This window comes from Felis catus, chromosome C1, assembly GCF_018350175.1.
Source record: "Felis catus isolate Fca126 chromosome C1, F.catus_Fca126_mat1.0, whole genome shotgun sequence".
Taxonomy (NCBI): Eukaryota; Metazoa; Chordata; class Mammalia; order Carnivora; family Felidae; genus Felis; species Felis catus.
The window spans coordinates 37,525,311-37,551,825 of record NC_058375.1 but is presented as its reverse complement, the minus strand read 5'-3'; the positions used below and the strand labels follow the sequence as shown (position 1 = coordinate 37,551,825).

Below are 26,515 nucleotides of genomic sequence, written 5' to 3'. Positions count from 1 at the left end.
CACATCCAACATCCATCATGCAAGTCACATTCACCCTGAACTCGACACATGATCCCCTTCCCCGACCCCCAATCCAGGTCCCACTAGACTGGCAGTCCTGGGGCAGGGGAGCTTGGAAAAGCCTGATGCTTACCATTTGGGTCAGCACCAGGGAGCAGGACAGGGTCAAAGGCCAACTCCCTCAAACTGCAGCTTCTGAGTCTCTCCTCTGGGCTGCCCTGTCCGTGGTGCTGGTGACAGTAGGTAACCAGCTCAGGTAGCAGCTGCCCCAGCTTAAATCTAGCAGGGTAGGTACAACAGGGGGCATAGATGATGATGCAGAGTCCAGCTCCAGAAGTTCGGTGGGGGAAGGTGTGGTTCATGGTCCCCCTCCTTAAAGTTGGGAGATTTAGCCCTTTAAATCTAGCCCCCAGTCTTGATTCAGTGCCTTTCCTTCAGAGTACCGTGCATCCTAATCACCTGGAGATTTTGTCAAAATGCAGAATCTGATGATTCAGTGGGTCTGAGGTGGAGCCTGAGATTCTGCACTTCTACCAAGCTCCCAAGTGACGTTGAAGGCCCGTGGACCATAGTTGGAGAGCAAGGCTCTACAGCATTTATCTCATTTCTCTGAGGACTGATGGGTAATGTGTCTCCCCCACAGATCCATAAGCTCCATTAGGCAGGGATCTCACCCATTTGCTTAATGATGTATTTCCATTGCCTGAACAGTGCTTGGCACATTCTAGAAGAGCTTGTTAGAGAAGTGGCCAATGCTCCTTTATCCATGGGAGCTGGGAATAATCCCACACAGCAGACAAACTCACTAGCCAAATACAGCCATGCGCACACCCTCTCATCTGGCCCAGCCTCTGGGACGCAGCAAGTGGTGGCATTTTACTAGGCCCACTATGTGCACAGCTATGGCTTAATCACATCCTAGTCCTACTTCGTGAACTTTTGCCTGATAACGGACCAGGTGCTCACCCCGTGGCAACCCAAGACCCTGAATGAAACTCACCCCCTACCTCACCCCCAAACCACTCCCCCAAGTCACCAGGCAGCACACCGAGCCCAGAAGAAGATTTTTTCTTTCTTTTTAATCAAACCAACTTTAATTAAAAAAATAATAACCCAGTAAGCCCTACGTTTTCCAAATGGTGGGGCAGCCCACTAACCCCCTTTCAGTCAGGAGCCCCTGGTAAGGCTTGTTCAGAAATCTCGAAGAACTGTCCTCCCGGACTGAAATAGACAGGTGTGTCTGTGCAGAAGGGGCGCTCTCTCCCAGTTAAAAAAAAAAATGCAGACAGGTAAGTGGGGGTGGGGGCAAACTTGTGGGGAAATGGAGGCAAGACAGCAATGGAGTCATGAACCCAGAAGTCTGACCTCGAATGTGTTGTGAAAACTCGAGGGAAGGCGGAAGAAGTTAGCAGCCAGTAGAGGAGGCGGCTTCACAGCGAAAGTCTGGCTTCCGAAGGCTCGGGGCTCCCTCGCTGGTGGCGCTCCAGCTCTGGGACTTGGGACCCGATCCAGCGCCGGGGGAGCGCCCCGAGGGGGCTCACAGGTGGGAATGGGGTGGAGGCGGCCAGGTGTCACAGGCGCGCTCCGTCCCCGAGGCGCGCGCCGAGCCGAGCCGAGCCGAGCCGAGCCGGGCAGGACGGGGCGCGCAGGGCGGGGCTGGCCGCCGCGGAGGCTCACAGGTAGCGCTCGAGCCCGGGCGCGTAGCCCGGCTGCCTCAGGTAGGCCTCCCCGGGGCCGAGCGGGCCGAGCGCGGCGGCGGGCCCGGCCAGGGCCAGCAGGGGCTCGGCGGGGAGCGGGCCGGGACCGGGGCCGGGGCGCGGCGCGGGCAGCCCCAGGCGCTCGGGGGCGGGCGTGTAGAGCGGCGGGGAGGCGGCGGCCGGGCAGGGCGGGAAGGCGGCGCCGGCGTCGGGCGCGGCGCAGCAGGGCGGCTCGGGGGCGCCCAGCCCCGCCAGCTCGGGCTGCAGGTTCACCAGGCTGTCGACCCTGAAGAGGCGCGCGGGCGGCGCGGGCCCGGGCGCGGCGGGGGGCGGCGGCGCGAGCAGCGCGGGCCCGGGCGCGGGCGCGTAGGGCGCGTAGGGGAAGGCCGGCGGGCCGGCGGCGGGCAGCGCGGGCAGCTCGGCGCGCTTGAAGCGCTTGCGGCGCCGCAGGAAGCTGCCGTTGTCGAACATGTCGGCGGCCGCGGGGTCCAGCGTCCAGTAGTTGCCCTTGCCCGGGTTGCCCGGCTCGCGCGGGACCTTGACGAAGCAGTCGTTGAGCGTCAGGTTGTGGCGGATGCTGTTCTGCCACTTGCGCGGGCTGTCGCGGTAGAAGGCGAAGCGCTCGGTGATGAAGCGGTAGATGGCGGCCAGCGTGAGGCGGCGGCCCGGGGCGTGCGCCAGCGCCATGGCGATGAGCGCGATGTACGAGTAGGGCGGCTTCCCGCGCTGCAGGGGCCGCCGCCGCCGCCGCCCCGGGCCGGGCGCGGGGGCGGGCTCCGGCTCCCCGCGGCCCGCGGCCGCCTCCTCGGGCTCCGGCCCCGGCTCGGCCGCGGCGAGCGGCGACGGCGGCGGCCCCGACGGCGCGACCGCGGGCAGGGCCGGGAAGCCCGAGAACGCGGCCGGCGGCTCCATGTCGCTGCGCCCAGTCATCGGGATGCGGCCGCCCCTGCCCGCGCTGCTCGGAGAGAGCAGGGGCCGCCGACCCGCCTTATATGGATGCGGCCCCCCTCCCTCGTCCTCCCCCTCCCCAGCCTGGGGAGAGAGCTCCGATCTTCCCCGCCGGACAGCGCCTCCTCCCTGATTTGCTTCCCCAATCCCCTTAATAGGCTCACAGCCACCCCCCCCCCTCCCGCCACCTACATGTCGCCCTTCCCTTGGTCTCGTCCCTTTGGGTCAGTCCTTCTGGACTCAGCCTCATCCCTTCCCCATGTCCACTGGGTCAGTGCGGTCCTGGTCCTGGCCCCGTCGCCCTTTCCACCTGTCCCTCGACCCCCTCCTCTTTGGGTCTCCTCAGTGCTAATCACCAATCCACCCATTCAGTGCTCTTTGGGGCCCCTTCCCCATCAGCTCCTCCTGGTCCTGCCTCTTCATCATTCTCTCCTAGCCTCCTCTGGGTCCTTCCTACCCCAGCTGGGGCAGAAATGAGAGCCACCCAGGATCACCTTGCCAGCCTTCTGTGTCCTGACACCATGCTGGTCTTGGACATTAAAAGGGTAGATTGGGGGGGGGGGGGTTGGCAGAGAGAGAAGGCCAGCTTTGTTTGGGAGGAGGATGTCTGGTGGTTCCAGGGTCACCATCTCCTCTCTCTGCTACCTCCTGCACACCCCTGCCCTGTCCAAGACATTTGTGAGCATCCTTTGAAAAAACAAAATCCTGAAAGGTGATCCAGCTAGCACATTTGGGGACCAGAGGACTGGCTGCTTTAAATCAAGGGCCCCCAGGGGCACCCGGGTGCTGTAGTCAGTTGATCTCCGACTTCAGCCCCGGTCATGATCTCATGGTTTGTGAGTTAGAGCCCTGCATAGGGCTCTGTGCTGACAGCTCAGAGCCTGGAGCCTGCTTCGGATTCTGTGTCTCCCTCTCTCTCAGCCCCTCCCCAGCTCGTGCTCTGTGTGCGTGTCTCTCTCCCTCTCAAAAATAAATAAATATTAAAAAAGAATTTAAATCAAGGGGTCCCAGGAAGTCCATAACATAAGAGTTGCCTTTCTGGATGCCTCTTCGTGCTCCTTCTGTTCCAGAGAAAGAGTTCCCTTCCCTTCTTCCTCTCTCTTTCTCTCTCCCACATGCACACACACACACACACACACACACACACACACCCTGCATGCACACTGGGGAGAGGCACAAAACACAACCAACACAGGCCCACAGAGCCCGAAGTTCCAAGGACCAGTTGCTGGGCCAGAGAGAGACTCCCTAAGTGCTTCCACAGACTGGAGGTCTGAGAAAAGTGCTTACTGACCCAGAAATGCCACACTCACATCTCATTGGAGATGGGGGTGACTTAGTGGTTCTTATTAAAAACTCACTCTGGGAAACACCACCTACCACCACCATCCAGAGGTGATGTCACCCTGAGCCTATTTTCAAGAAATCTTTCCAAAGTGACAGGGCAGCCAGCCCTGGCTTGAAGGGAACCAAAGAATGCAGAAACCTTGCCTTAAAGAGGCTTGTCCTGGGGGGTGGGGCAGGGGGTGGAGGCAAGATCACTGGAGCAGCGCTAGAGTAGGTGAGGCAAGTGAAGTGCCTAAGGCCTAAATTTAAGGGGGCACTCCCTCTCAGGGTGCTGGAAGTTCAGGGTCGGCACTTGAGAGCCAGGGCCTTCTTAAATTTGTGGCTTTAGATGCCTCATCTGCGTTCTGGCCCTAATGTGGATGGAGTGCCCTGGGGTAGAGATGACCAAAGCTAGCTACTGCAGGCCTGTGGTCTAGGGCTTCCAAATCCAAACTCGAAGCTTGAGGGCCCCACTCTCCCAGCTCCAATCTGGTGTAACAGCCACCGTTACCAAGCCTTTGTCTGTGTCACATGCATTATCTCAGTTCAGGGCAAACACCTGGTGAGGTCAGTACTGTTCCATAATCTCTGCTTTGCAGATAAGGAAAGTAGGGCTCTGGGAGGTTAAGGGACCTACCTAACTTCACACAGCTAGTAAGTGGCAGGGCTGGAATTAAACCCAGAGCCCAGGGCACCAGCATCAGGACTCGTCCAAGAACACCATATGTTAAAGCTGAAACTGTAGAAACGACTTCCTCTGGAGTTCTTCCAGCTCTCACAACTTTGGCTGCAGAGTTGATGCCTAGCCTGTCTCCTGACCTCCAGGTCAGCATTTCCAGTGCCCACTGGACATCAACCTCGACCCGGTGCACCCCAACCCCATCCTGCTCCCCTTTCTGCCCTCCAGATCTCAGCAAATGGGCCCTTGCCCCCTCATCACCTGGAGCAGAAATAATGAGCACCACCTTAGGGTCCTCCTTCCCCCGCCACTCCCCACATCTCAGCAATCTGCAAGTGCCAGTCAGTTCCTCGTGGACCCCAAACCCACCCCTCCTTCAGGCCTCCTGGCCTCAGTTTAGCCCACAACACTCACTGAGCACTTGTGTGCCAGGCCCTCTGCCCATGCTCAGGGAAGACAGAGACAAAGAGGCTCTCGATCTGATGGGGAGATGGACACACAGACAGTTACAGCTATGAGAGAGGTGGGCAGAGGGGGGCTGTAGAAGCAGAGGGGAAGGAGAAGGTGACACTCAGAGATCTGGAGATGACCGCCCCCCCAACCCTACAACCATGGGGAGCCAGGCTGGTTTATGTGCACAGTTTCCCCCTCAGTACCCTCTCTACACTGCACTCTACTGCCTGAGCCCAGGCCTTACGGAACACAAGACGGTACAGGCACAAAGAACAGCTCACATAAGACAAGACAAGCAACTGCAGGAACAGAGAATCTCGCTGGAGGAGAGGAGCCACCTGGGGCCAGTGATCATTTGAGCCTCAGTTTCCTCGCCTGCCAAATGGGGGCAGTAATGAACCCTCTCAGCATTGTCATGAGATTCAGATGAGATCATGTAGGAAAAGGTGCTTAGCCCACAATGGCACTTGGTAACAGGAGATTCTTCTTTCTGCTCCCCAGTTGGCATTTCCAGTATTAAACCAGGAAGGGAAGGAGGGAGGCAGAGCCAGAGAAGTGATCTCAGAGCCTGCATATTTTTCAGGTGCAGCATAATCCTGCAGCTGAACTCAGGCACAGAATCAGAGCCACCATCTCTCCCGCCTTCCCTTAGGGCCTAAGGCCGCTCTGAAGACCCCTACCCCAGCCTCTGTCTCACACCTACAGATCTGGTTTGTGTGTGTGTGTGTGTATGCGCGTGTGGGGAGGTGGGAGGCAGTTATGGCAAGTGGCTTTTATTACTTCCCGTGGCAGACAGCAATTTTCTTGTACTTTCAATTTTCCAATCCATGTAGAGCCTGGAACATAGTATATGTTCAGTAAATGATACTGAATGTGCACTTGGCTATGCTAATCATGGGGAGGGTGGGGGCAGGGAACTGGGCCAAAGGGGTGAGAACCCAGACTTTTCCAGTTCTCTGTGCCTGCCTGGCCCCCTCCATTGGGCCTGCTTCCCGGAGCCGAGCAGGCCGGTGTCAGGGGGTGGCCCAAGGGCTAATCCGTGTTTTCAGCGTGGCTGGGCCCTCTTTTCACAGGCCCTGGGCCGGACGGGATGCGGCTGAGCATCCGGGCATAAGATGGCCAGTGAAGGCGGCCCCTTTCTCATGGGCCTGGATTCCAGGCGGCCCAGCGTCTGAGTGGAGCCCCTGGGGCGGGAGGAACACAGTGGCTGGGCTGGGCAGTCCTTTGTCTGACCACGCTGGGTGGATATTCAGGCTGGCAGGAGGGATTAATGGCCAGGGATTGGCCCTGGGGCCGGCCTTCCCACTGCCCTTTGGAGGCCAAAGGCCCAGGTCAGGGCACACAGCGTTGATGGCTCCCTAGATAGGAATGGAAATTCCCACCCTGTCCAAAGCTGTTAGCATCAGCCCCCAAGGCTCCCTGCCCCCAGCCCCACCCCTACAGAGGCACCAGGAGCCAAGATGGGCTTCGAGGCAAGGAGCAGAGGGTGGGGGCCGGAGCTTCTCAACCCCTCTGCCTGGGAGAGTCCTTTCAGGTCCTTGCCCCAAGATTCACAGTGCCTCCAGGAGAGCCCATGATTGCTACTCCAGAGCTCTGGGGAGAAAGGGCTGTGTTACCCCAATGAGAGTCCAAGGGGCCAGCCTGAGCTATCACCAGACCCGGAATATTCTCAAATACCCCCAAAGACCACTCCAGAGTCATATATTCCTGAAGCCCTCATCACAGCATCCCCAGATCCCATAGTCCGGAGGCTGCAGAAAGGGCTCAGGAACCAAAGGAACTCTAGGAGACACCCGCCTGCACCCCCACCACTAAGGGATCCTGAGGGCTGCTGAAGGGCCTCTTCCCTCTTACCCCCAAGACTAGAACTGCCCAGGATACTGCTCCTTCCTCAGAGCCTGGGCCAGATGCCTCCAATCTGGCTGAGGGTATGTTGGGCCCCCATTCTGGTGTGACCTTTGCTAGCCAGGCTGCTTCTGAACTAGTTAATGAAAGCAGCAGCCCCACCCTTACCGACAGGGCCTGATCCCTGTGGGGTGCCCTCTGGGCTGAGGGGCCTGAACCAGGCTCAGGAAAGGAAATGAGGTCAGGCCTGACTGTGGGGAGAGCACCAGAGAACAACCCAAGCAGAGGATGCCCCTCTTTGTGGCTCTTCATGCTTCAAGCACTTCTGTTCAGCAAATCCTAAGGACCTGTGTCCAGGCTGCCTCAGGTGCTGTGTCAGTGATAAGTCAGACTGTTCTCTGCCTTCATGGTGCTCAGGAGGGGGCAGCCACACAGACACTTCCCGTACGCGATGGGCAGTGTGTGATGCAGGCAGAGAAGGGACTGAAGGGGCACAGAAGAGGGACCTCACCCAGCTTGGCAAAGTTGGGAAGGCTTCCTGGAGGGGGTAAAGCAGCAGTGGGCCAGATTGGCAGGCCCCAGGCTGGATTGAGGCTCATTCTCTGCCTTCATTCTCTCTGTCACTCTGCACTTAACCTTGACTCTTTATGTTTCCGTCTCCCACATTAGACTGTACCTATTGAGGACAGGTACACATCTTACTTATACTGGGATCCCAGACACTCAGTTCAGCGCCTGGCATAAGCCGATGGTCTATAAATACGTATCACACGGCTGGAAGGATGGCTGGATGCCAGAACAAGAAAACTGAAGGTGAGGAGCTGAAGGCAAGAGGATATGGTCCATTCTGGGAAGTCCAAGACTTGCCATGTTTTTCTACTAAGAATTACATGAGCGAATATATGTAAAGTTCTTGGGACATTGCCTAGCACACATCAATGCTGTGTGTCAGCTGTTGTTTGCTGTCATTCTTATTGTTGTTGTTACTATGATTGTTCACTGTGGCTAGTAGAGAGTGCCAAGGGACTGAGACAGAGAAGGTAGACGGGGTCAGATTGTAGATGAATTTATTTGCCAGGCTAGGAGCTCAGATCTTTTCAGACAACAGGTGGCCCTTGGAAGTTTTTCAGCGGGGGGGTGGCATGGTCACAACCCTTGTGGAGATCAGTGTGGCCACAGAGAGACTAGAGAGGCAAGAGGCTGGAGGCTGAGACCAGATGGGAGGCTGAGCAGACAGTAAGGTGTGAACCAAGGCTCTGGCTCTGGAGGAGCATCAGACCCCTTGTTGCCATTCACTCCAGACCAGGTCAGAGAGGGACCCTCCACCGTCCATCTCAGAGAGTGGCTTAAACATCCATGCCACACAGTCCAGGAGTTGGCCATCATCCCGTCCATCACCACGTGCCCCTTTCTCTCCTTCTCTGACCACCTCCAGTCACCCAGACCTGTCAGCTCTCAGAAATTGCCCTCAAATCTGTCCTCTGCTCTTGTCTCTCTGTCCCGATCCTTGTTGAGGCCAATACCAGCTCTCACAGTGCCCAGGGCAGTAGCCTCCTGACTGCTCTCCCGACCTCCCCCTCCGATTCTGCCTCTAGTTAGTAGCTAGAGCGACACGTCCTCTGCAGGCAGCCCTTCTTGAGCACCTTCAGGGGCTCCCGTCACTGACTCCCATCGAGACTCAGAGCACAATGTTAACCGTGGCCTGACCTGCGGCCCCACCGCCTGGCCAGGTCCCTGTGCCCGCTTGCCCTCAGTGCACACACATTCTGTACAGAGCCACTGTCACCGAGCGCCAGGTCCTCTCCTACTCTGAGGCTTTGGGAAGTGCAATGAGCACAGCCTACTTTGCCACTTTAATTTTTTTTTTTAATTTTTTTTTTTAAGTTTATTTTTGAGGCAGAGAGAGACAGAGCATGAACGGGGGAGGGGCAGAGAGAGAGGGAGACACAGAATCGGAAGCAGGCTCCAGGCTCTGAGCCATCAGCCCAGAGCCCGACGTGGGGCTCGAACTCACGGACCGTGAGATCGTGACCTGAGCTGAAGTCGGACGCTCAACCAACTGAGCCACCCAGGCGCCCCTACTTTGCCACTTTTAGGTAAAAATACAGTCTCATTTATTTTTCCAACCAGTCCCTCCATCTCCTAAGACCTTTATTAACATCTTTCCCTCTGAGAGACTCCCCACCCCCCTTGGCACCTGCCTGGCGTATTCTTCCTTGTCCTTTGAGTACCACTCGCATTAGGCACTTTCCGCTAGAACACATTTCCCAACTCCCCCCTTCACTCCCTTCCCCAGGGAGAGGGCCGGCTGGCGCCTCCGGCTGACCCTACCCAGAGAGACTTGAGTACACGCTGTGTGTCTGCCTCCCTCTGTGCCCAGTTCCTCCTCGGACCCTATGCCAGGCTGCAGGCGGCACAGCTCAGTGAGCCTTGTTGAGTGACTACTACCTAGGTAAATGAATGAATGAATGAATGAATTATGAATGAACAAATCAACAAATGAGTGCACGTGTCTGGAAAGGCAAAAGTTCCCCGAGCCTGGTTGCCAGCTGGGAATCCGCCTCCTGCCTTCACTGTCTCTCTGCTCAGCTCTGCAGCCCTGGGCCGAGACCCCCCACGCTGTCCCTGCCTCTGCAGGGTCCAGACCCGGTTCAGGCTCAGACTCAGACAATGTTGGCTCAGCCCTGAGGGTGTAATTCCAGCCGCTCCTAAACCACACCCCCGGCATCTGAAGTATGTTTCCTGTCATTTCGGGCTGTCAGCGTTGTGTGTTCTGCCATCTACCTCGTCCCCCCACCCTAGGCAATCTCAGGGCTCACCGGCCTCCCTGCTTCTCGTTTCCAGGGAAGCTGAGGGGGACTGGTGCTATCAGCCAGACTGACTGAGCCAAAGGAACCCAAGCCGGAGAAGAGTGAGTTTGAATCCACCACTAATTACTGTGTGACCCTGGGCAAGAGCTATAACTGCTGTGGCCCCTGCCAGACGCATAAGCCCCTAGTGCCTGAAGAACTCTGTGATGGTCCAGGCCAGTGTTCCCAGCCTATGGGCCCCTTAGCTCAAGGAAGGCATCTGGAAACCACATGGCACCCGGTGCTGTCTGTAAGGAGGATAGACGGTGTGTCTTACACACAAGTATGAAGGCTTTTCGAATGGACACGGATGCTGCTGTGACAGACAAGTACCCTCATTGTAAAGCTTTCCGGAGCGCCTGGGTGACTCAGTTGGTTGAGCGTCTGACTTGGGCTAAGGTCATGATGTCACAACTCAGCTCATGAGTTCGAGCCCTGCATCTGGCTCTGTGCTGATAGCCCAGCCTGCTCCAGATTCTGTGTCTCCGTCTCTCTCTCTGCCCCTCCCCTGCTTGCACTCTGTCTGTCTCTCTCTGTAAAAAAATAAATAAACATTAAGAAAATTTTTTAAAATAAAGCTTTGCATCAGTGGACACTAAAAGCACAACTGCTATTATATGGAGTCACTGAGGGGTAGTTTTAAAGCCCACTCTTTTTAAAAAAATTTTTTTTAATGTTTATTTATTTTTGAGAGCGAAAGAGACAGGGAGTATGAGTGGGGAAGGGGCAGAGAGAGAGGGAGACACAGAATCCAAAGCAGACTCCAGGCTCTGAGCTGTCAGCACAGAGCCCGACGTGGGGCTTGAACTCACAAACCGTGAGATCATGACCTGGGCCGAGGACGGACATTTAACTGACTGAGCCACCCAGGCTCCCCTAAACCCCACTCTTAAGCTACTGCTTTAGTCTGATACGCCTTCTTTACAGTTTTGGATATTGAGGTCCAGACAGGAGAGAGATGCACCCAAAGTCCCAAAATAAGTCAGCGCAAAGCCAAAAATGAAGCCTAGAACTCTGACCACCCCCCAGCCCTAGCTCCTCTCCTCTGCACTTATTCAACAGTATTAAGCACCTGCCTTGCAACAGACTCTACGCCAGGCACTAGGGAGCCAATGATGAAGACCAAGTGTGCCACCCGCAGGGGCTGACATTTTCTGGGAGGTAGGTGGGAGTTATGCAGGGAAAGGAGACACTGAACAAAGATTTTATCCTAACTTCCTTTTTTTCACGTTTATTTATTTATTTCGAGAGACAGAGCACAAGCAGGGGAGGGTCAGAGAGAGACAGAAACAGAGAGAGAGAGAGAGAGAGAGAGAGAGAGAGAGAGAGAGAGAGAGAGAGAGTCCCAGGCAGGCTCCACGCTGTCAGTGCGGAGCCCAATGCAGAGCTCAGTCTTGGTGAACCGTGAGATCATGACCTGAGCTGAAATCAAGAGTTGGACGCTTAACCAACGGAGCCACCCAGGCGCCCTTATCCTAACTTTCTACAGAAGCCATTGAAAAACTAGAGTCAGGAAGTGGTATGATAAGATCCCTGTTGTATAATAACCAGTACCTTTGTAATGCAGATGATGGACTGGAAGCGTTTTATCATTTAGGATGTTTTTGGCTTCATGTAACAGAAAACATCAACTCAAAATGATTTAGGCTGGAAGGAAATATATCTATATATTTTTTCCCTAACAAGAAGGTCAGAGGCAGGCTGCAGTTAGGGCTCTGGCTCCCCTTTTCTGTAATTCTCTTGGCTCTGCTGTCCCTCATGGGTTGGCTTCATCTTCAGCCTGGCAACAGGGCAATTACAACACCCAAACTACAACACTGAGTTCCAAGTATCCAGAAGAGAGGTTGTCTCACCACCCGGGCTGTGTCTCCTCAGCTCTCATTGACCAGAATTGGATCACCTCCCATTCCTAAACAATCTCTGGCAAGGAAAAATAAATTACAGGTTTGATCAAGACTAATCAGACCTTACCCACTCCCAGAACTGAGGATGGGTCGCTTGCCCACAAAACGGGCTGCTGCACGGAAAAACCGGGTTCCCTCAGGAAGGAGGAATTGGAGCCCTCAACAATGTCTGTTACAAGGGGAGAAGAGAGAAGAAGGGAAGCCCAGACTGGAGTCAACTGAACAGGGGAGCTCCTGTAAGGCACTCACCCCCTGCCTTGCATAAACCTCCCATGTGTCTCTGCCTCCCCACTTGGCTCTCAGCTCCTGAATGGCAAAGCTTGGGACTCATACGCTTGTGGATCCAGTGCCAGAGTCACCAAAGAGGAAGAGGAGTGTTAGAAAAGGCAGTGTATTTCTGCAGTAGGAAGCATGGGCTCCCATCTGAGAAGTGTCCCAAGCACGGAGCAGGGACTGACACCCTGTGAAACATCATCTGGCTGGGTGCCCTGGGACACTCATCTGGACTTCCTGAAGTCTCAGTTTCTCCTTCTTCAGGATGTTCTCATTCTTTAGCAACACCCACCTCCCCCCAAAAAATATTCAATCCCTATCACTCTGGGTGATCCTCAGGTTGGGGGATGAATGGGAAGGAGGAAGAAGAGGGGCAAGAGGGCAACTTGGACAGATGGAAGGACAAGTCAGCTCCAGACAGCCTATGAGATTAGGTGCATCTCATCCCAACACTGCTTTCGATGACGATGACGATGACGTGTTGGCAGTTTGACAATGGTCACAGTGGGAGGTTTTACACCATGGAAACGGGCCAGTGCTACCAATCAGAACCTACTGCCACCTCCCTCCCCCAGAAAGCCAGCTGTTAAACATTCACTTGACAAGTCTCCAATGATTAGAATGATAAAGCTCAGATTAGACAGAGCCCCTTTTTTGTGGCTGTCAGAAGACTCCATCTCTCTCTGCCCCTCCCCCCCAAAATAAATAAAATTAAAAATTTTGTAAAAAAAAAAAAAGTGGGGATGGCGCCTGGGTGGCCCAGTCGGTTAAGCGTCCAACTCTGGCTCAGGTCACAATCTCTCGGTTTGTGAGTTTGAGGCCCACGTCGGGCTCTGTGATGACAGCTCGGAGCCTGCGTCAGATTCTGTGTCTCCCTCTCTCTGTCCCTGCCCCACTCACGCTTTCTCTCCCGCTCTCTTTCTCAAAAATAAATAAACATTAAAAAAAATTTAAAAAAGAAGAAGAAGACAACCCCAGGGAGGGAGGGCCTAGAGCGTAGAGCTCTAGGGAGAGGAGGAGCAAGCATTTACCTGTTCTTTCTATGCAGCCACTTGGCTCACCATGGAGCCCCGTGTCTGTGCCCAGCACAAGGACAGAGCCTTACAGAACACCTCTAGCACATCAGTTCTGTGCATCGGGCCAACCCTGCACACTTTCTCCTGAGCTATAGTGCTATAGTTCATACTGTTTGACTCAGTGATTCCCCTGCTAGGAATTCATCCAGAGGAATGTGCTGCACCATGCATGCTCAAGGGTGCTCATGACTGTCATTTGTAATACGGGAAATTGAACCTGATGTTCTACAGTAAAAAGTAGGGTCCATTCCTTGAAACATTAGGCAAACATTGAAAGACCAATTTTGAGGAATTTTTAGTGACCTGAAGAAGCATTCATGATATGTGTTAAATACATGAAACAGGGTATGGGGTGCCTGGGTGGCTCAGTCGGTTGAGCATCCGAGAGCCCCGCATCAGGCTCTGTGCTGAGCGTGGAGCCTGCTAAGATTGCCTCTCTCTCCCTCTGACCTTCCCCACCCACCCCCCGCTCATGCTTTCTCTCTCTCTCTAAAAAAAACAAAAACAAAACAACAACAACGACAAACCAGGGTACAGAAGTTGCATGGCATGGTTCCAATGTATATGTATATACACACATAGAAAAGGAACAGGAAGAAAATACACCAAAATATCAACAATTTTATCTTTAGGTGATGAGTCTCAGGTGATTTTTCCTTTTTTCTTTTTGAGAATTAGAACTATGCTCATTATTCACTGAATTGTGTTTTTGAGACGGTCACTTGGCTGCATGTGTGTGTGTGTGTGTGTGTGTGTGTGTGTGTGTGTGTGTGAATACTGCAATAAAAATCCTTTTAATTTATCCATATTTAATACACCAGAAACCAATAGCAGTGGCTGCCTCAGTGGAAGAAAATGGTGTAGTTATGGAGCAGGAGTGAGAGGGAGACTAACTCTGCGCCATTTGCATCTTTTGAACTTGGAATCACGTGAGTGTATCATCTGCTCAAATGGGTTGATTAAATTTAAAAAAAATAGACAATAAGCATGCATGAGTTATTTAACCAGCAGCCATCCCCAGTTCACAGATGACGGAAGGGAGGCTCACAGAGGGGGAGGGAACTCCCGGGGTCACTCAGCCGGAAGACAGGTCCAAGCTTCGGTGCTGTCCGGTGGTAGCCATCCCTGAGTGTGCTTGGATATTTGAGTCTTCTAATTACTTCTTCCCTACGGATTATCACCATTTGATAGATGCAGAAACTGAACACACTCAAGTTCAGAACCCCTCGCCTCACCCCAAATCGCCTAGAGCCCTGGCTCCGGGCTTCCCACCTGGCACCCTCCCTCACTGCCCCATCAGGCAGGTAGGCATAGTCTCCACAACAGTCGGTTAAGGCAAAGATCCTGTAGAGATTGCCCCTAGGAGACCCAGAGAGGGCGATCACTTACCCCAAGACCCTCAGCCAACTGTATGTCTCCCAGAGGACTAGAACCCAAGGAAGAGTCCAGAACCTCAGGCTGGGAGAAGGAAGCAGTCTCCCAGAGGCAAGCAGCAGCATCTGGAATAGTTTAAGCCTTTGGAGCAGGCGTGCAGTCATTAGTCGAGCTTTGGCATGTTTGGGGGCAATAACTGCATATTTTCTCCAGGATGCATTGTGAACCGCCTTTGCTCAGAATGTAATGAGTATGTTTCCTAGGAGGGGGGGATGTTTGCGCTCCTCCCTGGCCCGCCTGGGCTGCTCTCCTGCTGTCTACTTGGCGTTAGGCTCCCTGCCTTCCTATTTTTAGGTGGATCCAACAACAGCCTAGCATGGGCCGCTGGATGCAGCTGCGAGCATGGCTGTCCTAGCGGGACCAAGGTCCAGTGCGGCAGCCTACTGGAGAAAGGATCATTTGCTCCAGTGCTTTACTGTGGTCAAGAGTCACTTCTTTTCATCCCTGTTCAAAGACTCCACCCCGGGGACTTTCCAAGCTTCAAAAATGGAGGCTTAGTTATTGTTTTTTCCCCCAGAAGTTGCATGGGTAGAAAATACAAATCCATTCATTGCTTGTGTCCCTTCCCTCCAGCCCCAGGCTGCTGCTTTCCCTCATTCTCCTTTGGGCCCTTACAGAGTTAGCTTCTTCTGCCTGGAATGCCCTTCCTCCTCTCTCTGCTCCCACCCCCATCTGGAAAACTCAGCTCATGCCACCGCCTCCAGGAAGCATTCCAAATGGACCTGTGACTCCTTCTCTGACTTCCCCACAATGCCCATGCCTCCCTCCATCACAGCCGTTACCATACTCAGTACTGAATGCTTGCTCAGCTCCCCCTAACTCTGTGAGTCTGGGGAACTGGCGGTGTGAATTATTCCTCTAGAGTGACTCCTAGCATCCAACATGGGGCCAGGGACAGAACAGTTGCAGCACGGATGCTGACTGACTGACATTACATTACATTACATTACAGGTAAGTAATGGGTGAAATGAAGGAATTGATGACTGCAGTGGTAGAACATCCCAGATGAAGAGGCAGGCTGTGGCCCCAGCATCTTATAGGTAAGGCTTCTGAGGCTTGGACAGGGAGGGAGATGTATTATCAGGGGTCGTTGCTTGCAAGTAACAGAATACCAACTGAAACCAACTTTAGATAAATGAGGAGCATGTACCCTCTCATAAATTATGGTAAGGGTGAAACAGGATTTTGAGATGTTCGGAACCGAGAACTCAAACATCCTCTTCATACTGGCTTCCGTTTCGCAGACCACTTTCTCCATCAGTTTGGGGGCCTGGCTGTTGGCAGCTTTATGGTCCCGTCCTTAGAATTTTGCAAATGGGGACAGAAGAGCTGCAGCTGGAAAAGAGAGCCCCAGAGAAGCATCCCAAGGGATCTGGTTTGGGACGTGCTGTCCCCTTGACAAATCACTGTTGGAGGGTGGCAGCTCCCAGCTAGAGAAGAAACAATTCTCCCAAACACATGGGGTATCATGGCCAGGACCACCAGGGGAAATCACTGTGAGCTTGGAGGCCACCCCAATTTATATCTACTAGAGGCACTAGCATTTCTGGAGCATCTCAGTACCAACCTATGTTAGCTAATCTCATGCGTACTGTCTTCCAATTACTCTGTGAGATGGATATTGTTGGTGCTGTTTTGCTCCCAGATGAAAAAGCAGAGGTTCGGAGAAAGTAAGTAATTGGCCCGAAGTCCCAGAGACTTAAGGAGCCCAGCAGAACACTTAGCCCCACCCTTCCCCATGCACAGTGAAAACTACAGCCCAAGAGGGGAAGGACTTGCCTCAAGTCACAAAGGAGGTCAATAGAATAGTCTGGAATAGGAACTCACGAGCATTTAGTCACATTACATTACAGATAAGTAATAGACATCTTTGGGGTATTTTCCCTGCTCATGACAATTTTCCTTCTCTCAGAACAGCCCAGGGCCTGATGACTATGGGGAATGACTCCCAAAGGAGAAGCCTGGCAGCTACTGTGTGACCCCATTCCCCTTCCCAAAGCCAACTGGGCCAGTGTGGGACACCTGCTTCATTTGAGCCAATCACCTTCTCTTGGGAATTTGGAGATTCTTTTCACATGGCTGGACCTGTCAGGTGCTGTGAGCAGTCACGTTGCCGCCCCCGCCCATCCGACAGAAGGCAGAGAAGGCCAGTCTGGGAAGAGAACAGAACAGAGGCAGAGACAGAAGCAGGGAGATGCCACCCCCTGGATTGCTGAGCCAGGTCAAGTCCTTTCCTGCATCAGGTTGCTTGAGATTCCAAGTTCCTTGCAATCAATTCCCCATCCTAGAGTCAAGTGGATTTCTTGTTGTAAAAATAGCATCCTAATATAGCATGTGGCAAAGCGTTTACTGGAAAGGGGGTCATTGCATGAAGCTGCAGGGTTACCTCAGTCATTTTAAGTGGTCTGACGAGGAGGCCACTGTGGGCTGGAGTGGTCAGAGGGTGTCCCTGGAGCAAGCAGGACTCCTCTGTCCTTGAAGGATGAGAGTCGTGTAAGCAGGGAGAGAAGAGGTGGAGTGCTTCCCAGGGGGCACTCGAGGTGATAAAAGGGAGGCTGATTTGAAGGAATTGAGTGTGTGGCCAAGCAGGGAGATAAAGTAGTAAACAAGAAAGATGGTGGTCTTCTACTCCCCAGGAACCATCCAAAGCCATCCAAGGTACTACTAGACAGGTGGAGAGAGGGAATGGGAAGCATTAAGCTCTTCTAAGGGCTGGTTACAAACCAAGTCATTGCAGTGAAAGCAATTCTACCCCCCACCCCGGGCTCTATCTAGCATGACATCAGTCAGTTCACCATTTCCTGCCCTGCCCCTCACTCTCCCACCTCTGTGCTTCCATTTCTGTAGGTATAGTAGCCGAGAAGCTCTTTATCAAACCTCAGTGCACCTCCAAGTCCTCCTTATCCAAAGAGCTTTTCCTGTCACCATCCCCAAACTCCCAAAGTGAAATCCAGGCTCTCTTTCTATGGGTTCTCACTTGGACCCTCTACTGTGTAGTTTCTATTATACTGATCTGTGCAAATATCTGCTGTCCCTACTAGAACGTGAACCCTGAGGCCAGGAACTCAGATCGGATTCATTGCTTCTCTGTTGCCCAATGCTGGGGCTGGCTCACAATGGGAAGAATTTGCTAAACACCTCTACATATCCACTGTCCATACTAAGCACAGGAAGAAGTGATGTGTTTGCTGCCTCCTTACCAGCCTCCCTCCCCCACTTACTAATCAGGAGGGAGAGCAGAGTTTGAGGGGGTAGAGAGTCTGTCCTCACACAGGGAGCGGAGGAGTTGGGAGCTGTGTATGGATAGCACTGTACTGCACAGGTATGTGCGTGCACGGGTATGTGCGTGCACGGGTATGTGCGTGCGCGGGTATGTGCCAGGAGCTCTCTAGGTTGTGAGTCGAGGAGGGCTCCCCCAAGAGCAAAGCAGTTGGCAGCTTTACAGGCCCAGCTGTGTCGGCCACCCCTGACCCCTACTCTTCATTCTAGTCACATGGTCCTATGGGCCAACAGGCATCAGGCCCGGAGGCTGATGGGCTATATAGTCAATAGCTCCAAAGCCAACCCAGTTTGGCCTGGAGCCCAGGAGGGCCTGGGGCACAGTAGAGATCAGTCAAATCTTCTGTCAAATGATGCTCCGCAAAGATCTGGCTGATCTCTGTTAATCTGTAGTTTTACATCCAGGCTGATACACCCCAAGGCTCACGAGGGGCCAGGAGCGAGATTGGCAGGGCAGATGAAGAGACTGGCTGTTAAAGGCTTGGCAAAGAGGAAAGGAGCAGGACGTAAGCGAGCACTCTGTACCTGCAGGTTCCGGCTCTGACACATATTTCATCTGTTCCTCGCGACAAGCCCGGGGGGCTATTACCCCTTCTCCGCGGCAAGTATCCGGGCACTGAAGCTGCTTGCCGCAGGGTGAAGGGCTGGGGCATGGCCCAGGGGGGACATGAACTCAGCTGGCAGATGCCACCCTGTCATCATGGAGTCCCTTTGCTGTTAGAGGGTGTAGAAGCAGCACCCTTTCCTCCCAAAGCTTCATGGCCTTAAACCCTCAGCCCCCTTCGCGTTCGACTCTCTCGCAAACGGCTCTCCAGATGTCCGTAGCCTGGCCCCGCTGGGCCACAGTCAGATTAGCCTCGTCACAGCTGCCCCTTTCTTTCCAGCATCGAGTCCTGTGGGTGACGGTGTTCCTGATGTCTGCCTCTGCCATTGGGCTATAAGTTTCACGAGGGGAGGGGCTTTCTCTTTGTCACCGCTCTATCCCCATTTGTCACTCACTCAACAGGAATCTATTGAGCACCATTCTGTGACAGCCATTGTACTAGGTGTTTGGGATTCAATAGTGAAAAAAAAAGATAAAGGTCCCTGCCTTTTGGAACTTCCCTCCAAGCATAGACAATCAGCAAATCTTATAGTGTATTACGTCTTAGAAGGTATTAAGCATGATGGACAGAAATAAAATAGCGGGGGTAATAGAAAGAGTAGGGGTGCAATTTTATGCAGGGAGGGGAGGAAGGGCCTGGAAGGAGGTAAGGACAGAGCCCTTTGAATATATGAGGGAAGGGCATTCCAGACAGTGGGAACAGCAAGTTACCAAAGTGCTGAGGTGCGGTCGGGTGGGGTCCCTGGCATTTTCCTGGAACAACAGCAAGGCTGGAGCAAAGTGTCCAAGGGCAGGGCATGAGAGCAGTGCAGATACCATAAAGTCTTCCCCTTCCCTTTGAGTTGGGAAGCCACTGGAGAGTGACAAACAAGTCAGTTGATCTGACTTAGGTTTTAAAAGGACAACTGTGGGGGCGCCTGGGTGGCTCAGTCGATTAAGCATCCGACTCTTGATTACATCTCAGGTCATGATCTTGTGGTTTGTGAGTTCAGGCCCTACATTGGACTCTTTGCTGACAGTGGGGAGCCTGCCTGGGATTCTCTCTCTCTCTTGCCCTCCCTCTAAAAATAAATAAATAAACATTAAAAAATATATTTAAAAGGACCACTCTGGCTACCTTGGGAAGAACTGATAGTTTCAAGGCCCCTCAGGGATCAAATAGGTATTTTTGATTGAGCAGAGAGTGAGAAGGAAGAAAGAAAGAATTGCTATCAAAGGAAGAAGCTGGAGAGGCAAACCCAGAGGACGCTTCTAACCTTGACGCTCAGTGCTTCTGAGCCCAGTTATAAAAACGTGAAAGGGAACAAATATCCACTTAGCAGAGTGTGAACCTTCCTTCTGGCAGGGTAGCTTAGTAAATGTCCCAGGAGGTCATAAGAATGCCTTGTCACGGGAGATATGCAAGTCGGGCCGGGTGGCCTCAGGAGAACTAGAAGCTGTGGCTTTCATGGGTGAGGGACAGCCTATGTGTCCCTCGGCTCCTGTCCTCTAGCTCTAGCTGCAAGTGGGTGCAGCAAGGGTCCTGTCTCCTCCTCCAGGACCTTCATCTGACCCTCGGGGCTGTCGAGCCTTCCGGGTACATGTGGTTCCTGACTTGGGTGGTACAAGTGACAGCTGAGGCTGCAGGAGACACTGGCAGCAGAGCGTTTGGAGTGATGTTTGGCTGGGACCAGGAGGCTGTCCAGAGTGGCAGGCTCTCTATGGGCAGAGTCCTGGATTCCCAGCGAGCTGAGGCCAAGGCAGGCCAGGAATTCCTTGCCTTAATTTTTGCCTCTAATTCCTCCCAGAAATGAGGCGTGTCAGTCTTTAAATTCTCGGGTTTTTATGAGGCGATTATGGTGATTACTATAAATCTCCCGTGTGTTGTTTTCAAAGGGGCAATTAAGTGGAGGAACCAGGCACCATTTTCGTTTCTCATTAAGTGATTAGGGTTTGTTTGGCAAATCCCAACATCTGTGGCCAGAGGCAGGCTCTGCTGAGCTTGGCTTGGGCAGCACGTTAGCCTCCACACACGTGAAGCATCCAACACTTCCCTTCTGGCCTGGCTTCTTCTCCTAGTCGGAAGGAGTTGGAGGGAAACCTTGCAGTGTATAGATGAGGAAACTGAGGCACAGAATGGGGAACCAACCCACCAATCCTGCACCACTAGCAAGCAGTAGAGCCAGGTTCTGCCTTCCAGAGTAAAACTCTGGCCATTACACCAGGCTTTCCATCTGAAGAAAGCGTTTTTAGTAAACCTGTTCCCACTGGCAGCTTTGCTTCTAGGAGGAGCAGTGAAGGCTCCTTCTTTAGCACGGGCTCACTTTTTCCACCTGACTCTTCTTTCTCTTTGAACAACCACCAGTGTCAACAAGTATGGCAGACACTGTTGGTGTCCACCCAACAGTCATTCCCAGCCTCCTTTTCCTTCACCTACCTCCCACTAACGAGGCTTTGCAAAACCTCTCTAGTGGTTAGGAGAGACTACATGACCCAGTTCTGGCTGATGGGATAAGTGGGGGGTTTTGCTGGGGGACTTCTGGTAGATTTTCTTATGCCTTCGAGTCACTTAAGAAGAATGCCTTTGCTCCGTACTTACTCCCTCACTTCTGCTTTTAGCTGTGGGTGTTTGTAGCAATGTTTGGAGCTGAGGCAACCATCTTGTAACTTGAGGCAACAAACTAGAAGAAGAAAACTAACTGCTCCAGTCATCTACTGCTGCATAACAAATCACCCCAAAATTCAGTATCTTAAAGGATCAATCCATTATTATCTTTCACCATTTTATATGTTGACTGGACTCAACTAGATGGCTCTTACTTGAGGTCTCTTATGTGGTTGCAGTCTGATAGAGGTGGGGGTTGGATGTCCTGGTGGCTCACTCACATAGCTGGCAGTTGATGCTGGATGTCCAGTGGGAGCTTAGCTAGGGCTGTTGACCAGGACACCTGCACAGAGATTCTCCATGTGGCTTGGGTGTCCCACACCATGGCTGTTGGTTTCTTTTTTAAAAAATTTTTAATGTTTATTATTTTTGAAAGAGAGAGAGCACGAGCATGAGTAGGGGAAGGGCAGGGAGAGAGGAAGACACAGAATCTGAAGCAGGCTCCAGGCTCTGAGCTGTCAGCACAGAGCCCAACATGGGGTTCAGACTCACAGACCACGAGATCATGACTTGAGCTGATGTCAGTGCTTAACTGACTGAGCCACCCAGGCGCCCCAGGCTGCTTGCTGGTTTCTGAGGGCAAGTGTTCAAGCACTAATCACTTTAAGAGGCTCAGACAGATGCTGCAAGGCTTATGATGTAACCTTGAAAGTTCAAAATGTTATTTCCACCATGTTCTATTGGTTAAGCAAATTTTTTTAAATAATTTTTTTTTAACTTTTTTTTTTAATTTTTTTTTTCAACGTTTATTTTTTGGGGGACAGAGAGAGACAGAGCATGAACGGGGGAGGGGCAGAGAGAGAGGGAGAGACAGAATTGGAAACAGGCTCCAGGCTCTGAGCCATCAGCCCAGAGCCTGACGCGGGGCTCAAACTCACGGACCGCGAGATCGTGACCTGGCTGAAGTCGGACGCTTAACCGACTGCGCCACCCAGGCGCCCCTTAAATAATTTTTTTAATGTTTATTCATTTTTGAGAGACAGAGCATGAGCTGGGGAGGGGCAGAGAGAGAGGGAGACACAGAATCTGAAGCGGGCTCCAGGCTCTGAGCTGTCAGCACAGAGCCCGATGCAGGGCTCGAACCCATGAACTGTGGGATCATGACCTGAGCCAAATTCGGATGCTCAACCAACTGAGCCACCCAGGTGCCCCAGGTTAAGCGCATTATTAAGGCCAGCTTAGATTCAAGGGAGAAGAGAACTAGACTCTATCTCTAGGTGAGCGAATGACAAGGTGACATTGCAGAAAAGCAGGCAGTATGGGAGATACTGCTCTGTCCATCTTTGGAAAATGCAGTCTACCATCCCCATACCCTGAAGACCATGATGTGGTTAGCTGGAAAGAGTTATGGTACTTGTTACCTATAAGCCACTGTGCCAGCCCAGTACCGTTTCTGCACTTCTCAAGTAAACAAATAATGTCCTAAAAGTTTAAGCCATCGTGAGCTGGATTTTCTGTCCAAATGTGGAGCAGGAGGCAAACATGACCAGGGAAGACTTCCTAAGAGAAGATGGACTTAAACTGGATATTTTAAGACCATCTCAAGTTCTTACTCTTTGGCATCAGATACTCTTAGGTTTGAGTTCTATTTCTGCAATTACTACTAGCTGTGTGAGTCTGAGTGAGTCTGTGTGAACCTCTCCGAGCTTCAACTTCCTCATCTGTAAAATAGGAATAATAACGTTTGCCTCTAAGGCCATTCTGAGAACTCAATGATATGATACATAGTAAGAGCTTAGCATGAGACCACAGAATAAGTGGTCTTTAATCATGACTACTTTATCAAATTATTCATTGAGAGGCAGAAAAGTAACCCACTTGGTTTTGTGTGGTTCCGAATGTTGTTGCTGAGACCACTGAGGGGGAAGTATCAGGAAAGCATTTTCTGGCGGACATGGCTGCCTCTGGCTGTGACCCTCCCATGTCTGGGGGCAAAAGCAGAGCTGCGGGGCCCTGTGAGGGAGACCGAGGAGGGGCTCCTGGCCTGGGAGAAGCTGGACTGTCCTGTGCAGCTCAGTGATGGGGAAGAGGTGGGAGTGGTCTGTAATTTGGGAGCTGGTGAGAGGACACTAGCTGGGATCCCCAAACAATTGCTTACAGCGGTCTGTGAGGCCCCAAACCTTTCTCTATGGAAGTCTGAGGTTGGGACAGGGAACAGTCCTCTGCAGGCAGGGTGACCAATTTTAACTAGTTTGTCCAGGACTTTCTGGTTTTAGCACTGGACCTTTCACATCCTGAGAGGCCCTTCAGTACAGGGCAAACCAGGATGGCTGGTAGGATCCTGTTTGCAGGGGATCATCTAGGTGGAAGCTTCTGGGACTCAGGGAGTCCTGTGTCCCAGTATAAGGGATAACATCCTGGCTAAATAGTCTGTCCCATGGAGACCCAGGATGCAGAGCCACCTCCAGGCAACCAGCCTTATAGGTCAGGGACAGCAATGGCCCTCAGTGACCACAAAGTGCACTTCCAGGTCTGGAGACAGAGGATGTAGTGTGGAGTAGCAGCAACCTCTCTGCAGCCACAGTCAGCCTGTCTCAGCCCTTTGGGACATTCACACTTGTGCTGTCATCACCAGGGAGAAATATGAGATCATTTTAGGGGCTCAGGACCTATAAAAACCGTGCTTATGCCTGAGATATAGCTTTCCCAAACCAAGTTCTAGAACTGAAATACCACCATTCACTCTTCATTTGTTAGGTGAGAACCAATAAGAACTATGTTCCCAGAAGCTCTCACCTGACATGCACACTCAGAGTAAAGAGGTCTACAGTCCTTCCCGGTGGAGGAAAGAGCCTGGAAAGGTGAAGAAGAGGTGTCTGAAGCTTGGAGATGAAGGAGCGAGCACACAAACACACCTCGAGGACCTCACAATTGGGCCAGTGTGGTAATAAGATAATCCCATAAAATAACGTTGTACCCATAAAATAAGACCTTGGGCTGACATGTCACTGGGGATGTTAAATTGATGGCTTGTTTTATTCCCCTTTCTCTTGAGAGCCTTCTAAAATGATTGTTAAGAAATAAAAAGGATATAAACCCACAACAATAAAAATAATGGGTGAGGCATCATCAGTAGGGGAGATACTCAACAAATGTCAGGACAACAGAAAGCAGATGGAAGGGTGGTAACTAATGCAGTAGGACAGAGAAAGCCTTGGCACAGAGCATGCAGAGAAGATACAGCCACGGAAAGAGGCAGCACCAGCCTCTTGGCAGCCCCAGCAAAACACAGAGCTTAAATCAGCGGATTAAATGAAAATCTGTACACTGGACAGTGCCTCCCCACACCTGGGCACAGACCACCAAGAGGTCAGGGTCTACTCTCCAAGTGGGAGTGGGCAGTTTCTGGAGAAATCTAATGTCCCCAGACGAAGGACCCTCACGTTCTGGGATTGGGGTGGGAGTGGGGGGAGGAAGTGCTCTGCTGTAGTGACTGACTGACTGGCTGCCTAGTCAACGAAGACACGCCAGCTAATCGGCAAGCTCTTCAGTTCTTCATTCTTAAATATGAATGGACAGCCAAAGATTACCACACATTTGAGGAAAACCTCCAAACTGAGCACAAGACAAACAAATAAAATGACCTCAGAGGAAATGGAAATAATGCAAGGAACAGAGAACTAAAAAAAAAAGTTTACACTCTATTAAGATCCTCACATAGATTCAAGGACATGTTGTACCCATAAAATAAAAACTGGATGGTATGAAGGAAAAAGAACCAAAAAGAACTTTTGAAAAAAATATATTTATGTATATGTTAATTATATAAATAACTTATATAATATCATGTAAATTAAGTTATATATGTAATTTTTATATAATATAAATATATATAATGGGAATAGACAAAGGACATTTTTCAGAGAGTGAAACAAAAAGATGAGGAGGTAGAAAATATGAGAGAATGGGGAGCCTGGCTGGCTCAGTCAGAGGAGCATGGGACTCTCGATCTTGGGGTTGTGAGTTCAAGCCCCACACTGGATATAGAGATTACTAAGAAAAATAAATGAACCTTAAAAAAAAGAAGAAAATATGAGAGAAAATATAAGCAACATAAAGGATCAATCCAAGAAGTTAAAAATCCAACAAATGGGGAATTCTAGCACAGAAACAAATGGAGAAGAGGAATCATTTAAAAGTTACATAAGATGGAAAAAGATATTTGCAAATGACATATCAGACAAAGGGCTGGTATCCAAAATCTATAAAGAACTCACCAAACTCCACACCCGAAAAATAAATAATCCAGTGAAGAAACAGGCAGAAGTCACGAATGGATACTTTTTCAAAGAAGATACTCAGATGGCCAACAGGCACATGAAAAGATGCTCAACGTCACTCCCCAGCAGGGAAATACAAATCAAAACCACACTGAGATACCACCTCATGCTAGTCAGAGTGGCCAAAATGAAAAATCAGACTATAGGTGCTGGAGAGGATGTGGAGAAATGGGAACCCTCTTGCACTGTTGGTGGGAATGCAAACTGGTGCAGCCACTCTGGAAAACAGTGTGGAGTTTCCTCAAAAAATTAAAAATAGATCTACCCTATGACCCAGCAATAGCACTGCTGGGAATTTACCCAAGGTATACAGGAGTGCTGATACATAGGGGCACTTGTACCCCAATGTTTATAGCAGCACTTTCAACAATCGCCAAATTATGGAAAGAGCCTAAATGTCCATCATCTGATGAATGGATAAAGAAATCATGATATGGGTATTGAGGAGGGCACCTTTTGGGATGAGCACTGGGTGTTGTATGGAAACGAATTTGACAATAAATTTCATATATTGAAAAAAATTGTGGTTTATATACACAATGGAATACTACTTGGCAATGAGAAAGAATGAAATATGGCCTTTTGTAGCAACATGGGGAGTGTTATGCTAAGTGAGATAAGTCATACAGAGAGAGACAGATACCATATGTTTTCACTCTTATGTGGATCCTAAGAAACTTAACAGAAGACCATGGGGGAGGGGAAGGGAAAAAGAGTTAGGGAGGGAGGCAAACCATAAGAGACTCTTAAAAACTGAGAATAAACTGAGGGTTGATGGGGTTGGGGAGAGGGAAAAGTGGGTGATGGGCATTGAGGAGGGCACCTGTTGGGATGAGCACTGGGTGTTGTATGGAAACCAATTTGACAACAAATTTCATATTAAAAAACAAAAATAAATAAAAGTTACATAAGAAAATGTCCCATAAACAAAAGTCATAAAGTCTCCACATTAAAAGAGCTCAATATGTGCCTCCAAAATGAAGGACAAAGTGACCCACACTCAAGTCCGTTATCCTGACATTTTTTAACAACAGGGATGAGAGAGATCTAAGAGCTTTCAGAGGGGAGCAAAATGAAAATAAAGAAAAAAAAGGTCACAAAGGAACGATAATCAGAATGACCTCAGAATTCTCAGCGGCAACATGGGATGCTAGCAGTCAATGGAGAAATGTTTCCAAATGCTGGGAGAACAGAGTTTTCAATCTAGAGCTCTAGCTAGGCTG

The 26,515-nt window shown here is 51.4% G+C and overlaps 1 protein-coding gene and 1 long non-coding RNA gene across 2 annotated transcripts; one reads left to right on the top strand and one right to left on the bottom strand.

The window, feature by feature from the left end:
- Window positions 1-1,059: 1,059 nt before the first annotated feature.
- FOXE3 (forkhead box E3) lies at window positions 1,060-2,678 on the bottom strand. Its single transcript, XM_023258665.2, has one exon. It carries the CDS (start codon window positions 2,625-2,627, stop codon window positions 1,674-1,676), a length of 954 nt encoding a protein of 317 aa, XP_023114433.2. The 5' UTR covers window positions 2,628-2,678; the 3' UTR covers window positions 1,060-1,673.
- On the top strand, window positions 1,276-25,283 carry LOC109502294. Its single transcript, XR_006584256.1, has 6 exons — window positions 1,276-1,543; window positions 9,793-9,859; window positions 13,872-13,979; window positions 15,437-15,525; window positions 16,398-16,706; window positions 23,710-25,283. It is a non-coding gene; the product is annotated as an uncharacterized LOC109502294 (long non-coding RNA).
- Window positions 25,284-26,515: the final 1,232 nt, after the last annotated feature.